The 16,664-nt window shown below is 44.1% G+C and overlaps 2 protein-coding genes across 2 annotated transcripts; both read left to right on the top strand.

The window, feature by feature from the left end:
- Positions 1 to 5,919, top strand: LOC146767187 (uncharacterized). Its single transcript, XM_085581198.1, has one exon. It carries the CDS (start codon positions 4,180 to 4,182, stop codon positions 4,978 to 4,980), a length of 801 nt encoding a protein of 266 aa, XP_085437324.1. The 5' UTR covers positions 1 to 4,179; the 3' UTR covers positions 4,981 to 5,919.
- On the top strand, positions 5,043 to 6,531 carry LOC146767186 (inositol 1,4,5-trisphosphate receptor-interacting protein-like 1). The gene is made up of 3 exons (XM_085582347.1): positions 5,043 to 5,088; positions 5,618 to 5,853; positions 5,911 to 6,531. The coding sequence occupies exons 1-3, from the start codon at positions 5,043 to 5,045 to the stop codon at positions 6,529 to 6,531; spliced, it is 903 nt and encodes a 300-aa protein (XP_085438473.1).
- The last annotated feature ends 10,133 nt before the right edge of the window (positions 6,532 to 16,664 follow it).

Here is a 16,664-nt window from a genome sequence, read left to right as displayed (position 1 = left end):
GTCAGCTCAACCAGCACAGCTGTGTGTGCTTGTAAGAGCCTGGCACTGAAATGCCCTGAGCAGGAAGGCTTCAATATCTTCTGGTGACACCATCTCACCTAACAGGGGGGCAAAAAGCAATTCTTGATTGCTCAGCAACCACTGGATCACTTACTAAGGCATTTCTAAAAGACATAATTCCAATAAAAGGGATTGTGGAAGCCATAGACTCAGAGAGCAGAACTAATTTTGCAGGAGAGTTCTTCCAGGGGGTTATGGCAGCTTTAGGAATACAAATGGGACCTCCAGAACCCCTGGCACCCCCAGAGCTCAGGCTGGGTACAAAGAATGAATGGGGATAAAAAGAAACACCTTTAGAAGCTGGGGATTAGATAGTAATAGTTTCAGCAAGTTTTAGAATGGATTTTCTCAGTGAAGATGGAGTCTCCAGCACCCTAACTTTTGGCTATTTATGGAGAAGGCACTGCACATAACAGCTGAGGCTTCCAAAGTGGCTCAAAGTGCAGATGTCTGTTTAGAATGGTGAAGGACATAGGTATGATTCACTAGTAACTTTCAAATACCTGCTCTAAAGCTGGAGTTACTCAAAGAAGAGAGAACTACTTCAACACTTGTAAAGAAGCACCATTTTTTCCAAATCTAATTTTCACATGTAGCTGAATTTTTCAAGAATTGTGTTTTTTATCATACTATGAGTGCAAAACAATCTATTAGAAGTGTTTAAAAACAGATTATTAACAGGAAAATGTGATCAAAAGATCTATTTCCTCTTGTATTAACAACTGAAATATGACTGAAGAAGGGATCATCTCTGCAGTCCCCTGAACCAAACTCACAACTTCTTTAACAGCATGCTCAAAGTTTTCTATACTTCAAGCTTTTCTAGAAAATTCACTTTCTTAATTTCTGCTGTTTCTGTAGCCCCAGACCCTGTATAGTTTATACCAGCTGCATTCTACAGAAGGGATACCCAACTGAGGACACAAATTGCCTGCTGAATAGCGTTCTCTGACTCCATGCTGTTACTTTTGACCTCAGATGGCACAGAAAATGCTCTCCAGTTGACTTGCTTCCAAATGCCAAAAAACCCCAACCCCCAAACTTTTAAACATAAAACAGAAGGAAAGCTTAATTATTTGAGTTAAAATAGCACTGCAAAACAGTTATTCACAAATATAGGAATAAAAGTGTTATAAAAGATGTGCCTCCTGATACATAAAGATATCCTGAAGAATGATTTTGTATTGTTTATATACATTCAAAATTACTTTTCATCTTTTTTACTGAAAACTGCGTTTTCATAGACAAACAGAATGTTTTCCTATAACTGGATATCTGCCTGGCAGACATAAATGTTTCTGTCAAATTCACCATTCTGCCATGGATATCAGAAGACATCTTGGAGTGACATGGACAGGGTTTTGCTTCCTTTATTAATGTTTCCATTCTTTGGTTCTCACGTGACCTGTGTCATTTCTGTATTTAAATTCAGAAGCTCTTGCCAGAATACTCTTTCAACTTTGTTTGTAGTCGCAATGCAAGAGGTCTGCAACTCTTGCTTTAATTTGGGACAGGATTTATTTCTTCTTGTAACTGAAGACTAATGACAGACATCACCTTCCTCATTTCTCCTGAAGTAATGCCTCAATTCTCTGTCTGGGTTAGCTGGCTAAATTATTTCCTTTCTAAATAGTCAGGTTCTGCTGTGTATAGAGAACTGTGACTTTCAGTGCTTAATATAAGCAAGCACTGAGAGGAGGGATGTACTGAGAAGACTATTTTCTGCGAGATACATATAATACCCTTTATGCTCCATGTGTTCCTGCTGCAGCCTCAGTTGTAGCTGCAGGTCCAGAGTTTGATAAGGATTTAAAAAATGTTTGGCACCACTTAGGATCGATTAGACTAGCAATGTCCAGAGGTTTAGAAATTGCATCCTGTAGAAAAGGAGTTTTTCCTCAAAAGCCTGTAAAATGTACAGGGTCACATAGACCAGAAACCTGATCTTTCCCTTATGTCAAAATGGCTCCTAGCTAAATTTCTGGGACCCTCTATACTAAAATAAGAGAGGTTTGTCAAAGTAAAGCTAATAGTGGCAAAATTCCTTAGCCCAACAAATCAATTGAAATGTGAAGTGCAAATTAAGGATCAGAAAGGAGAGAAAGAAAATAAGAGGTAAAAATAGTCTAACAGAGGCTCCTGACTTAATCATATCAACAGCTGAAGTTAAAAGGTTAACAGAGGTTGATCTGACTGTTAATGTTTTCTCATCATTTTGTTTATGAGAAAGAAGAAGGGAAGAAGCCTTCCATCCCTGGTATCAGGTTAAGTTCCTCTGCTTGAGTGGAACAACTCAGTACTCCAAATATAAAAGCTCCAAAGAAGCTCACACAAGGATGTTTGTCTCGAACTGTAATTGGAGTAGATCCATTTGTTTGTGTAATTGCCACCATGGTGGAAATCTGTGCTTCTCTATTTGTGCAACTGCAAATATTTTCTAGGAATGAACCATCTGAATTTTAATATCCCATAGATTCAGTGCAATACAGCATATTACAATATCTTGACCTTTTCAGTGTTCCATAAATTGATTGTCTGGTTGTTCCTGTCCCTCCTCGTTTACAGGCCTGGAAACCTTAGAAGAAGAGGTAACATGGCTATCTCTGAGTCGTATCTTTTATATTTATCAGCATTTCCAGAATCACACTTCTAGTGTCTTGAAGGCTTGACAGAAGTTACATACTGTGTGCCTGAGGTGCAGTAGCATATAAAATCATGCCAGAAAAGGCAGGGATGAGTGCCACAGGCAGGCTCACAAGGTTCACCACAGGTGGTCCTGTTGAAGGTCACATTGGTTGACCAGCATTGTTATAAAATTGTGATCTCTCCAGTGAGTTATTCTGACAGCCAGATAAACCTCCAGCTAAATAAATATCATGGGCAACCTTCAACCAACCAAATGTAACTGTTTAATTAATGTGCTTTTCCTAAGTAAATTAAAAAGCAGAGGGAAAAGGCTTCTGGTCTTTAAAGGATGCATAAAGCAGAAAATGAAAGATCTGAATATGAAAGGGAGAGAATCCTCTTAAAGCTGAGGATACAGTGGTAAGAAAAATTATTATTCATTTGCAGACATCACCTCAAACTGATGGACTAGTGAAAAGAAGATACAAATTTTAATAACTGCAAATGTTGGAGTAAGATGCAGAGAAAGAGCAATTGCCACTTTTTCATTGCTTGTCTTCCATCAAAGAAGGGAGAGGGGAAATTCACATTTGGTAGTGTTTATTACAATTATTTTGCCCTCAAAAAAAAAGAAAAAAAAAAAAAAAGCCGCCAACCCCAAAATTATAGAACAAAACAGAAATGCTCTGAGGTGGCTCAAATTCTTCCTCTGAGACTAAACACAGATATTTTTTCTCAAGATGCTTTTTCACTTCCAGATGTGCCTTCAGGTCCAACATGTGCCTTGAGGTAAATTCCTCTGCCTAGTGAGTGTGCAGCTCAAGAGGCTATTACTGTTTTGGTAGCTTCCTACAAGCATAGCTCAAGCCATCTCATCTGCCCCTTCCAGCAGCAGCAGAAAGAGGTGTTGAGGTGTTTTGTCTCAAGCGCTGAACAGAACAGGATGCAGATGACATGCATCACCTTTTGAAGTCTCACATCCAGTCTGGGGTAGGGGGAGTGCTGTGTGGCTGTGAGACAAACTACATAAGAGAGCCTGAAACGCAAAAAAAAGACTTCAGTTCCTTTCTTCTCTGCATCGGGGCCATGATGAGTTCCATGACCGGGCTGGGATGGCGGGCGGGGCTGGCCTGTGATGCGCTCTGGGCTCTGTGACAGCACAGGGGCCGTGTCACAATGGGGGCAACTATAAAAGGCCCCAGGCCGGTGCCGCTGCCCCAGTAGAGCCTCGGCAAGCGGTGAGTACACAGCAGAGGGGAGAGGGGGCTGGAGGAGGGCTGGGACAGGAGCGCCGGTCCCCGGGGCTGCCCCGTCTCCAGGGCCCAGCGCCGGGCGCAGCGCCTTGCTGGGGGCGCGGGGCGCGTGGGGCAGCGGTGCAGCCTTGCCAGCTGCCGGGGGCCCTTTCCTTCCTGCCACCACATCCCTGCCGCTCCTGCCCCTCACTGTCTCCATTCCGGCCCCACTGAGCCCCTCCTGTGTGTCCTCCTGCAGACCATGGCTTTACTGTCACTGCTGTTTGTGCTTGTGCAAAGCCTGATCCAGTACCCCCAGCCAGCTGGGGATGGGCTGGATGAGGCCACGCACCAGAGAATGCGGGAGCGTCAGGAGCTGCTGGACCGTGAGATGGCCCAGCTGATGCAGGAGCTGGAGCAGGGGCCCCTGCAGCAGCAGGATGAGGGCTGGGGAGCCATGCTCTTTGGTGCCCTGCAGCAGTGGCCATTCTGGGTTCTTGCTGGCATCCTGCTCCTCTTGGGCCTGTGGCTGGGCTGCAGGAGAAGGAGCTGTGAGGCCAGCAGCAGCAGCAAGGACCAGAGCTCCCGCAAGACCTTGGGAGATGAGAGAATAACTGAACAGGAAGAAGACACCGCTGATCCAGAGGAAGGTGAAGAAGACAGAGATATGACTCTGGAGGCAGAAAACAGCGGCACTGAAGATGACAGAGAAGGCAGTCCTGTGGCTGCAGATGATGGCAACAAGGATGATGCCACTGAAGACAATTATGATGTGAAGATGGAGGAGGACAGCGATGTCAACAGTGGCAATTATGATGTGAAGGAAGACAGCGATGTCGACAATGGCTATCACTTAAAGAAAGAAGGACAGAGTGATGGGGATATGCCAGGAGACACTACCACTGAAGGAAATGAAGAAGAACCTGGCAATGTTGCTGGAAATAAAGAAGATCTAGAGAAGCAAATAAAGAAAAAACTAAGGATGTACAGGTGGACCAAGACAAGGACACTGGAAAGGAAGAAGGAGAAGGAAATGAAGAAAAAAACAATAGTGTTACTATAAAGGCAGGCAAAAACACTGATGTAAATGAAGGTGAAGACAATGTAGATGGAACAGAAGAATACATGGATGTGAAGGTGCAGGAAAGCAGACGTGCCAATGACCAAAGAAGTAAAGACTGGACTGGGCAGGAAGATAGCAATCAATGTGGGAATGAAATTGCCCATAGTGGTTTTCCTGCACCTGAGGAAGTAAATAAGGATGTGATAGCAGAAGATGGCAATGATAGAAACAAGGATGAATAACAGGCTGACGTGAATGTGGAGGGAAACAAGAATAATGATAGACAAGAAGAGGAACAAGGTAATGTGGCTGCCAGTGAAAAAGGTGGCAGTGATGGTGGCAGGGAAGAAAATGCCAGTGGTGGAATTGAAAACAGAGAAGACACCCAAGATGCTGGGAATGAGAAGGACATCCTTTTAGTGGATGGTATAGAGTGGCCTGTGGAGGACCTGGAGAGAGGCTGCTCAGTGACAGCTGAGCTGATGGAGAGCTTCACGCGTGTCTTTGTGTACAGCGTGAGCAATAGCTTTGATCCGGTGCCTCGAGTAGCCATTGGGGTGGGCAGTGCCTTTGAGGGCTGGAGCCCCCATGAGTGGGATGGGGTGTACCGTGTGCTGGTCCCACTGAATCCCACCAGGGCACACCTTCCACCTAGAGCCAAGCAGTGCAGGGCAGACGGCAGCAAGGACCTTCAGCGTCCGTGTGGAGCTGGTGTGCACGTGTGAGAGCGAGCAGCTGGGCGAGAAGCTGTTGTGCCTCCTGCACCACTCGCAGGAGGAGCTGCGGCGGAAGCAGCAGCGCAGCCTCCTGGAGACACTCTGCACCGGCTCCTACCTGGATGTGGAGAAAACCTCCCGCTGGTTCTTCCAGATGGTGAGATGCTCGTGGCTGCATGTGCCTCAGTCATACTCATGGCACTTGGTGTTTCAGCCCTGCAGCCGGTCCTGCCAGTTCCAGCTGAGCAGAGGCAAGAGGACCCTGTCGGTGGAGATGCTTTTTTGGGTGTGCCAAGGGGACTATGACATCTTTGTGGTCAACCAGCCCTTAGAGGCCCAGAAAGGCAACTCCGGTAACCTTGTGAGCAGTCAGCCCGCCAAGGCCAACATCCTCAGAAGAACAGCATGGCCTGAGACATTCGCTGTGGCGGAGGCAAAATTCTTCCAGCACATTGCCAGGCAGATACCATGTAAGAGGTTGCACCTGAAATACCTGCAGCTCTTCACCTGCATGCTGAGCGGCACAGGTTTTTCCACCTCTAACTGGAAGACTCTGGTCATGCATGTGTTAAACATCTTACCACCGGTCTACTGGCGCAGGAAGGAATTTCCACTGCGGCTGTGGGACATCATGGCATACATGCAGCTCTGCCTGAAATGGAAACACCTGGACCATTTTGTTCTAGGCAACGAGAAGCTTCCTGCAGAGATCAGCTTGCCACCAGCAATGCAAAAGGTTGAGCCACTCACCTCTTTGAGTACCTGGCCCGAGATCCGGATGCCCACAGAAAGGCAATGGAGGCTTATGCTCAGCTGCACTTTCGCCTCTGGATGATGCTCTCCAACACTGAGAAGAATTCCCTGCACAAAGCTCTGATGGAGAAGTTCGCAGCCGATTGCTGCAACGTCGACTCTTTGTGATTGTTGTATTTGTCCGTGGCAATCCTGAAGCTGCTTTCCTGCTCCTGTGAAAGGAAGATGGTGCAGCACATGGTTTCGTTGTGCAGACACTTCCATGAGTGGCCTTGCCCTTCACCTTCCATTTGCAACAGTGCTGTTGCCTAAGTCAAGGAGGCAGAAACGGGCTCCACCTGCACATCCTCGCAGAAGAACAACAGTGAAGCTGATGGAGGTTGCTTGGAATACCTCGAAGACAGCAACCTAGCCTATTAGGGACTTAATGTAGTTATTTAGTGAGTTGTAGTTTTAATTAGACTTGTTTCTTAGCATTCATTCCAGAGGCCCTTTAGTGTTGGCAGTATATAACTATTTTGCAAAGCTACCCTTAGTGTAGAGAAATAGAGTTTAGACTAGATTAGTTTAAACCCTTAGTTTAGAGAATTACCCTTAGTTTAGAGAATTCCCCCAGTTGCTTGTCTGCTTTTAAACAATACTTGAATATCTATGTTTGAGAAACTAATAAAAGAAGTTAAGTTTTTCAAATTGCCTGAAATGCGTCATTCTTTGTACGTAACCCTCTATATCTTTGAGAATGTCCTTCCTATACCTCTATCTGAAATAAAGACTCTTTGCAAACAGAGATGTTGGATATATTAAGTATGCTGTCTCTTGAGCATTTCCATAGAAATGCTTGAAGTTTGAAGTGAAAATGCCCTGAAATGCCTGAAATTTTGCAGCAGAGTACTCTTGAATTTTTTTAGCAATCTTTGGAAAGATTGCTGAAGTTTTCTTTACACAGTCACTTTTACAACTCCTAGGGAACAATTTAGTCCTAAAAGATTGAGCTACCCTTCAGTAATAGCTGCCCTTCAGCAATATCTACATATATATGTGTGAAGAAATAATAAAAGAAGAAAAATTTCTCAAATTGCCTGAAATCTGTCCTTCTTTTTATTTGACCCACCATTTATAGCAGAAAACAAAACAGGTCCTGATAGAGGCAGCTAATTAAAGGAAGAAGAAGAAGCTTCAACTTCTGAGTAAAAAAACTACAAATGAACACAGTGATAGTTACAGCATGGTCACACTGTCTAGGTGTGCTCTAACCCTTGAGCTGTAGTGCAGCAAATTTGAGTAAAGTAGCAATGTCTTCCAAAAAACAATCTATTTTCCCTCCATATCCAAACTAAAGCTGTCAATGTACCTGCCATTAAAGCAGCTAGTCACTTACATGGGGCTGCAGGGTAAAACATTGCTTGATCTGCTCAAGTCCCCCAACTTTTTCTGTGGCATTTAAATCCTGAGAAGATATAAATAACCTATCTTTATCAATTTGGCTGATATTTAGCTTTGAGCAGCATACTAATTCATAGTAAGGAGCAAAGTGCAAGAAAAAACACTACAAACAGTAGAAATGAAAATAATATGCAGGAAAAGAAAGGCCAGTCATGAAGCAGGTGAGAGCAGCCACCCCACAGTTTCCTAAAGCCCACAAAGATTTGTTCTAGGTGGCCAATCAAGCTTTTTGGTTCTTTGGCATATCTCAATTCTTCCTTGCTTCAGGTACTCTGTACTTCTCACCTCCTTCCACCAAGGCAGAAATAGGCTGTAATAAGTACTGCAACCCAAATCCTCTCAGTCCCCAAGTATTAGTGAATTACTATCCAAAATAAAAAGGTTGCTTTAACCCCCAGCTTGCTCAATGACAGTGCCTTCAGTCTAAGGAGCAAGGTACACCCAGGAGGATTCACAGCAATGACACAAGGTTCAAATGTCGTCATGGGCAGTCAATCTTCGCTTTGTGCTCTGTGAAGCATGGCCAGTGGGCAGCGATTTAATCTCTTGAGTCACCCCTGGTTAAAAGTGCACTGGTTTCCTCTTCTTTCTTTGCCTTTCAAGGTCTTCCAAGCCAGAAGCAAGGCAGAAGCTCACAGAAATCTTGAGGTAAGAAGCAGTGTCCTTCCAAGGATTCTGACCTTGCTATGGCTCACATAGGAAGCAAATCAGCCCTGCAAAATAGGACTTCTCTGCATTTTCCATGTGGATCAGAATATTCGAAAATAACTGGAAAGCTTGCTCTTTCAGAGCCATGCAGGGCTTAGGCAATTTTTTCCATGAATGTATATTGACACTACTTACCATTTCATTATCTCTTCTCCTTGTAAAATAAGTTGTGTAGCTCTGAATTTGATTTCTACTGCTTATGCTTATTATGGCAGCATGGTTATGTCACAGTGTTTCCAAGAGAAGAGATAATTGTAGAGAAAAATTTATGAGAACAATAGAAACTTCTAGGATGGACAAGCTCTCAGGCTCTGTTTCTTCAGTTCTGGAAATATTTATTATGATTACAGTGCATTAAAGACACAGAATTGTATGAGTATAGGGGAAAATACCCATAAGTACTTTTGTCACCATCTTTAAAAAGCCATTTAAAGTCATCACCATTCAACTCAAATTCTTTAAAATGCTGGTTTACATATTTTAATTGTTGCTGGCAAGGAAAGTTTAGTGCTCATGATTTTTCTGTAAGGCTGCATCCTGACCACAGCTCATATAATCAATTTTCAGGCTCCTCATAATGTTTTCCTGAAGTATCCAAAGAAAAGAAATGCACCTCATACAGAAATGATGTGAAATACAATCTGACATCAAAATGACCTGAGGTACTGTTGTTCCCTAGAAATGAAATAAAATTTAAAACAACATAAAATACTTAAAGTATAGAAATGTTTCTGTATCTGGCAGGGCAAAGTAGCACAACCATCCCAGGAGGCTTGTTCTCATTTTCATTATCACTACTGTATAGTCCACACTTCAGAAAAAATAGCTCTGTAAATTTTGGTTTTGTAGTTTTTAGCTTTAAACAATTCCAGAAAAATTGGGGGACAAAGTGGGGAGTGTTTATTTTTTATTCAGTCTTTTCAGTGGTTATTTTTTTCAGTCCATTATCCTACTGTGGCTACATTATGTTCTTATGCTCAAATTTCCAGATTTGACTACATGTATTTAAAAACAACAGCAGAGGATTTTTTTATTAAAAGCATTAAAAACAACCACTTGAACCATGAGCCATTTTACCCAGCTCTGATACTGAATTTCTTTCCTTTGTCAGCTCTATACATATGTCAGAGATTGAGGATTTTTCTTTTTATGCACAAACTCTGTACAGTAATTGCATCTTCTATGGAACATCAAATCTTTTAGCAAAAAGACCATCGTACTGAAGGAATACTTGGTTATATAACTGGGAGATATAATCCAGAATAAGTGCTTGGCCCATGCAATAGTGACTGATATCTCAACATGTCAGAGTAAATGATGGAATTTAATTGTTAAACTTTTTCAACATGGAAAAAAATCCCACTGACAGTGATTGCTGTTGGTTTGATCTGTATCTTGGCAAACCCCCAGATTTTTAGTCAAGCAAAAACAAGAACAAAAAATTTAGTTTCCCCTGCAAATATTTAAGGATTTTTATTGCTCACAGAATACTGGAAAGTGACAACAAAAAAAAAGAGAGAAAAAGAAAAAAAGTGAGAGACACCTGCTTCTGTTGGTGACTCCTGCTTGCAAGTTTGTTACTCACACCATTGGAGGCAGGAGAGAATGAGCACCTGTCCCCAGGCTGAGGAACTTGTATGGCACTGCACATTCCCTATCTCTGCACAGTGAGAAGGATGGCTGGGGCTGAAAAAAGCCCCATTCTATCTTTTTGAGGAAGAAAGGAAGGCAGCTGCAATAGTTTTAGGAGTGGGTGACAGCTGAAAGTATCTCTTGTGAAGACGCTCTTTGATGAATGTACAGCATACGTGGAGGAAAAATAAGAGTTTGCCAAGTGCAGACATCTTCTATTCTCTTATAGCTAAAGCTGCTTTGATCTCAACCTGACAAGCGATGTGTATATTATACCACTGAAACCACTTTAGTCTTTTCAACTCAATAAACAAATAGCCCAGGGACCTAAATGCAGGATGACCACACTCCAGCACGGTGTGGGTGGAGGGAGGCAGAGATCTCTGAAGGTTGCTCTTGGGGAAAGAGGTTTATTGGGGGTGCAGGAAGGTCCGAGCCTCGTGCTCTCAGGCGTAGCATGTGGCCGGGTTTAAGAGGGCAGGGGAGGGGAGAGACAAAAGGAGGGTTTAGGAGAGCGGAAGCCCCAGGGGGGGAGGGAGAGGTTCTAAGAGGTGAGGAAGTTCTAAGAGAGGGGAGAGGTTCCAAGAGCGGGAAGAGGTTCCAAGTGGCCGCATGGCTTCTCGGAGCCCCCTTTTCAGGGGCTCTTAGGTGGGCTGGGATAAGGCATGGGCCAATGGGGTTACAGACACTGATGTTTTAGGGGCAGGTACAGAGGTGTGGGATGAGCCACACATCTTCTGGGGGGTGAGATGTGAAGAGAGCCTGACAGAGGAATGGTTGTACAACAGGGGACATGATACTGTAAAATTAATCCAAATAGGGAGGGCTACGTGACTGCTGCAAAGTTTGCATGACCCTGAAGAGTAGATGGTGTGCAGAAAGCAGGATATTGAAACTGCTTGGTATGTAGAAATAGATAGAGAACAAAGAAGTACTAAGCTGTTCTAACTGCAAGGCCAGCTGGACAGGCAAGTATCGATCACAAAGATACTTTAAAGATAATAGTACAAGTCACGTAGCAACCAATCATGAGCTTGGCTTTTGCAATATGTATGAGCTAATTAACGAACATATATAAACTGTGTAATCTGTCACAATAAACTGAGACTTGATGATCATGATATCATGAGTCTTGTCTCCCGCGGCATCCCTCTAACAACTGGCGCCCGAAAGCAGGGACCTGATCCGAGCCTAAGGCGAGAGGGGTGCTGCGTTGGGGTTCGGGTCCTGCGGCTGGAAGGACGGCGAAAATAAAGAGAAGAGGCGAAACGCTCTGCTCCGCGCCCTGAGTGACCGTAGAAGCGGGCTCAGCCGATACGTGCTGCCGAAGCCTGAAGGAGCCAGCAACGGTACCGACGTAATCATGGAAAGGTAAGCAGCATATGATTTATTTAGTGCTTCTCTTAGAAAAAGGCAGATTAGGGGGATTGACTTAGATAAGGATCTCCCTTCGCTATTGCATCATGCTGAGTCTTACGGCTTTTTCGTTAACCCCCATAGTGTTCATGAACTTTCCGAATGGAGAAGATATGGGGATAAGTTGTGGGAGTTAGTGTTAGATGAGGATAAACCGGGCAAGAAAATGAGTAAACTTTGGAGAGTGGTTGATAACGAATTGTTAATGTGTCAGGCAGAAAAGAGGGTGGTGGAAGTGATACGGACAGCTCGGGAGAAAAATAAGGAATGTGAACCCTCGCTTCTCTCTAGTAAGCCAAACCCTCCGGTTCTCACAAATTTTCCCATTCCCATCTCTGCTTCTGAAATGCCTGTACCTCCCATAGACACTAGTAGCATTGAGGTGCTGGAAATTGAGATCCAAATTGCTTTATGGCAACGGGACTGGGATCCCAAATTCACTTTTTGTGAATGGGAATCAGGTAGAACGGAGCAGGCGCGGGGCCAGACAGAGCGGGGCCGGCCAGCACCGAGCCGGAGGCGAGCCCGGGGCGGAGCGGACATCAGCCGAGAGACGGAAGGCTCCTTGCTGCCGAGCAACAGCGCAAGGGGGGAGAGGGGCGTTCCTGGGGCTCAGCCGCGCTGGAGCCGGAGCAGGCGGGGCGCGGCCGTGGCGGGGGTGTCTCTTCTCCCATCCACAAGGTGACACAACAAGGACGGGAGCGAGGCGGCGCCGCCCCTCATCTCCCCGCAGCGCCCAGCAATGGCGCCGGAGATGGCGGCACAGTCCTGGTTGCCATGGCAGCGACAACGCCGAGAGCAGCAGCGCCGCCGGTGGCGGGATCGCAACACTACAGCAAAAATTTCAACAGCATCTTCCCAATTTCTTACAAGAGTCAGAGACGTAATGAAAAAGTACAGCAGTACCGAGTGTTTTCCAAGATAACAAGAAGGATGAACATTATGTGAATCAATGTTATTTCAAATATGATATAGATAAAAATCACTGTATAAAGATAGAAATGTTAGTAATGATTTAATTACCAAAAATGTCTCTGCAAACAAAGAGTTGAGAAAATGTCATCTGATGGAATTTTAGTATTGAGTTTGTAATCTCTGTCTTTGGGTTTTTATAGATAATAATATAAGTAATAAATATTTTTAAGTTTTATAGATAATACGATAAATAGTGATTGTTAAGTTTTTGTAAGTAATGATAAGTAGTGATTGTTACTAATGTTATATGAGTGCTTTAAAAGGATTGTCTTAAACTATTTTAAACATTTCTTGTTAATAGGTTGATCATAAAATGCGAGTTGTCTGATTTTTGTGATAAGAATTATTATTAAGGTATTAAGGTGTTGTTATAGTATTTACAGTCAGTTTTCATATGTTTTATTGTCTCTTTAGGTGATTGATTACAAGATGTTTTTTCAGGATCCTGTATTTTTGATTTTTTAACTACTCATGTGTTTTCTTTATCCAATCTTTTATGCAGCTGCAATTCATCTTCCTTTAAAAATTCATTATCCAAATTTTAGTTCAAGATTTCAGACTTCAAATTTTCAGATTTCTAAAGAAAAGGTTTGTTGCATTTAGAGAATTTTTATCTTAAAAGAGATTTTAGACAGGTTCAATTATTTGATAGTTTGATAAATTTTTAATAATAAGGTTTTTTACTTATAACTGTTATTTCTAAGACTTTTGTTTTATAATGTGTTAAAACATATCCTCCAATTAGAGTTTGAGCTCTGGCCAAGCTCTGGCTCTACGTGGATGGTGTGATTGACCCAGGTGTTTTCTGCATCAAAAAGTATTCAAGTCCTTTTGGCTTAACAATTTGACCATGTAGGGCAGCTGAGCCTCAAAAAGAGTTTTGGAGAGACATGATCCAGACATGTTTTATCCAAATCTCTGTTGTTTTAAGGTTTATCAGCTGCTTCAGACTCTGAGATGACAAATTGATAGTGTAGCACTTGGTAACTATGATTTTATATGTAATATTAATTGTGTATTATCTGATTGATTTTTATTTGTTGTTAGTTTCTTTACTATATGCATTGTTTTGTTCTTGATGTTTTTTCATGTTTATAACACAGATGTTGATATTTCCATTTCTTCATGCAAATTTTAAGAAACAGAATTGAGAGAGGTCCCTCTAGTCCCTGTGGGGAGTGTTGAGTTTGTTTGTGTTTTAGCAGGTGCAGAATCTGGATAGATTTCAGTGAAGAATGTTAAACTTATCAATTTCAAGAGAACACTAATCTCTCCACAAGTAAATCAGAGGATGCACAGCAAAAGTGGATTGTGCAAAGATTTGTGTTTCACCCACAAAAGATTGTGTATTTTTAATTATGTTATAGACTTTTTTACTAAGTTTTAATGAGTTTTAGTAATGCCTGTGATTTTTCTGTTCATTTTACCATTGCTTTTCAATGGCAAAAGAAAAAGAGGGACAATCAATTAGATAATCAAAAGCATAACATTAAGTTTATCATAAATATAGTTTGTATTTAGAATTAAGTTTGTTCCTTTCATGTTAAACAGAACAATCAAAAACATGAGAAATATGAAGTGGGGTGCACTTCTGTAATACTAACCTCATTTTTCACCCCACGAGTTGCTTCAGTGCAAGCTCTCACACAATTAAAAATCCTAGCCTACTGGACAGAAAAATAAATTAATATTTCATCTAAAATGTTAAGTGAGCTTGCCACAAATATAGGTAGTATCTGTCATGCAGTTCTGCAAAACAGAGCAGCTGCCACTAATTTACTTCTTCTAGCCCAAGGTCATAGTTGTGAAGAATTTGAAGGAATGTGCTGTATGAACTTATCTGATCACTCTACATCCATCCATAAGCAAATACGAAAATTGACCGAGCTAACTCAAGAGTTGAAGGTGGAGAACGGATTGGGCTTAGAAGGCTGGCTGAAAGGATTGGGGATCGGACCATGGTTGAGGGACATCATCAAATATGGCATAATAGTTCTAAGCATAATTGTGATACTTTTGCTTGTTTTGCCCTGTGTGTTTACTTGCTTGCAAGGCTTGATGCAGCAGCTTTTGCAGAAAATGCTGAATGCACACCTTCTTGTACAAAAGGAAAACGGGGGAGATGAAGAGAGCCTGACAGAGGAATGGTTGAACAACAAGGGACATGATACTGTAAAATTAATCCAAATAGGGAGGGCTACGTGACTGCTGCAAAGTTCACATGGCCCTGAAGAGTAGATGGTGTGCAGAAAGCAGGATATTGAAACTGCTTGGTATGTAGAAGTAGATAGAGAAGAACAAAGGGGTACTAAGCTGTTCTAACTGCAAGGCCAGCTGGACAGGCAAGTATCGATCATAAAGATACTTTTAAGATAATAGTACAAGTCACATAGCAACCAATCATGAGCTTGGCTTTTGCAATATGTATGAGCTAATTAACGAACATATATAAACTGTGTAATCTGTCACAATAAACTGAGACTTGATGATCATGATATCATGAGTCTTGTCTCCCGCAGCATCCCTCTAACAAATAAGGATTTTGACTGATACTATATTTATATTAACTTCTGAAAGATTGGACAACTCCCTGAAGCTCAAAGCATGAAACCAGTCAGTTGAGAAGGACTTGAATAACCAGAAAGCATCTGTTGAAAGAAATCTGGGAGCAGCAGGAAGTACATAGATATAGCTGGCTTAGTGAAGAGATGTCCTTAGACATGGCAATTTAAACAGGAGAGCTGGAAACACCTGAAGGAAGAGGAGAGGAAGGAATAAACAGAATATTGGAGACACAAGTAGAAGGCAATGTCAGTATTTCTCCTCCTACCATTAGTATACTTGAAGAAAATTCCTGTTCCTGGACAGAATACTTTGGTATTTCTTAAAATACTGAAGAGACGCAGATAATAAAAATTTGCGTCCATAATATGTGAAATGTACAAGTATGAAAACCTGTGCCCCTTTCCAGGCAGACATCAGCTGTGTGCCCATGAACAGGCAGTGCCACTTGTGCCCTGAGGTGCCGAGCTGGGATTGAATCTCTCCGAGAGGAGCTGAGGGAGAGCAGAGCACCTTGCAAGCTGCAGGTCCCTGCCAGCCCCGCAGAGCTCCTGTGCCATCAACATCTGCTCTGCTCCAGTCTGGAACAGGGCCCAGCACGGTGCCGGGACCATCAGAGAGCTGAGGTGTGTGCTGGAATTCCATGCCCTCCCCATGGCACAGCAGCCCTGCATTTCCCTGCTCCAGCCTTGGTCTCCAGCACAGCCATGGAGGCTCTTTGGGCTCCTGAGTGTTCCTGCAGCCCCCAAGGGCAGCTGAGCTCTGCCTTGGGCACAGGCAGCCCTGGCCAGCGCAGGCCATGCTCAGCAATTCCTTGTCTGTGCCCGGCCTTGCTGCCAGCCCCGGCAGCGGCTGCGTGGCCCCTCGGTGGCCCTGTGCTGGCCCAGCCATGGTGCCACAGCCCCTGTGCAGCCCAGCCCAGGACAGGAGCATTGCGGCTGGGAACGGCCCCTGTGCCGTGGGGCCCTGGGCAGCCTTGGGGCTCTGTGCCCCATGGCCTCCCTGCTGGGCAGCCTCTGCCAGCTCCTGCCGAGCCCGTGGCACCTGTGGGGCTGCACAGACAGCCCTGCCCGGGCTCTGCCGGCCTCTGGGCCAGCAGAGAGGCGGCCAGGGCTGGCCATGGCCGGGAACAGGCCCTGAGCCCCGCAGGAGGATGGAGCTGGGCCACAGCCAAACTCAGCCCAGGGCAGAGCTGGGCTCAGCAGCCAGGGCTGCCCAGGGCTGGCACAGACAGAGGCTGGCGCTGACAAATGTCCTGGGCCCCTCCCTGCTCTGTCCGTGCCCCAAGGGCACAGAGCAGCCTCCTCTCTCGGGCTCTTGCCTGTTTTCAATGCCTGCCCAGGCGCTGGCCCTGCCCCACAAGGCCTGGGCTGAGTCCTGCCCCTGCCCGCTCAGCCAGGCTGAGATGGACACTGATGGTTTCTGTGCCAGGCTCTCCCAGCCCAGCCCAGCTCCCTGCCAGCTCTGCCAGCTGCCCTG

This window comes from Lonchura striata, chromosome 5 (assembly GCF_050655825.1).
Source record: "Lonchura striata isolate lonStrDom1 chromosome 5, ASM5065582v1, whole genome shotgun sequence".
NCBI lineage: Eukaryota > Metazoa > Chordata > Aves > Passeriformes > Estrildidae > Lonchura > Lonchura striata.
The sequence above is the reverse complement of the archived record's forward strand: the minus strand, read 5'-3'. Positions and strand labels throughout refer to the sequence as shown.

Bases quoted from the DNA above. Each gene is read 5' to 3' on its own strand.
- LOC146767187 (XM_085581198.1), top strand. From the start codon at position 4,180: ATGGCTTTACTGTCACTGCTGTTTGTGCTTGTGCAAAGCCTGATCCAG.
- LOC146767186 (XM_085582347.1), top strand. From the start codon at position 5,043: ATGGATGTGAAGGTGCAGGAAAGCAGACGTGCCAATGACCAAAGAA. The intron at 5,089-5,617 runs GTAAAGACTGGA...GAATCCCACCAG, and splicing joins ACGTGCCAATGACCAAAGAA to GGCACACCTTCCACCTAGAG. The intron at 5,854-5,910 runs GTGAGATGCTCG...TTGGTGTTTCAG, and splicing joins CCCGCTGGTTCTTCCAGATG to CCCTGCAGCCGGTCCTGCCA.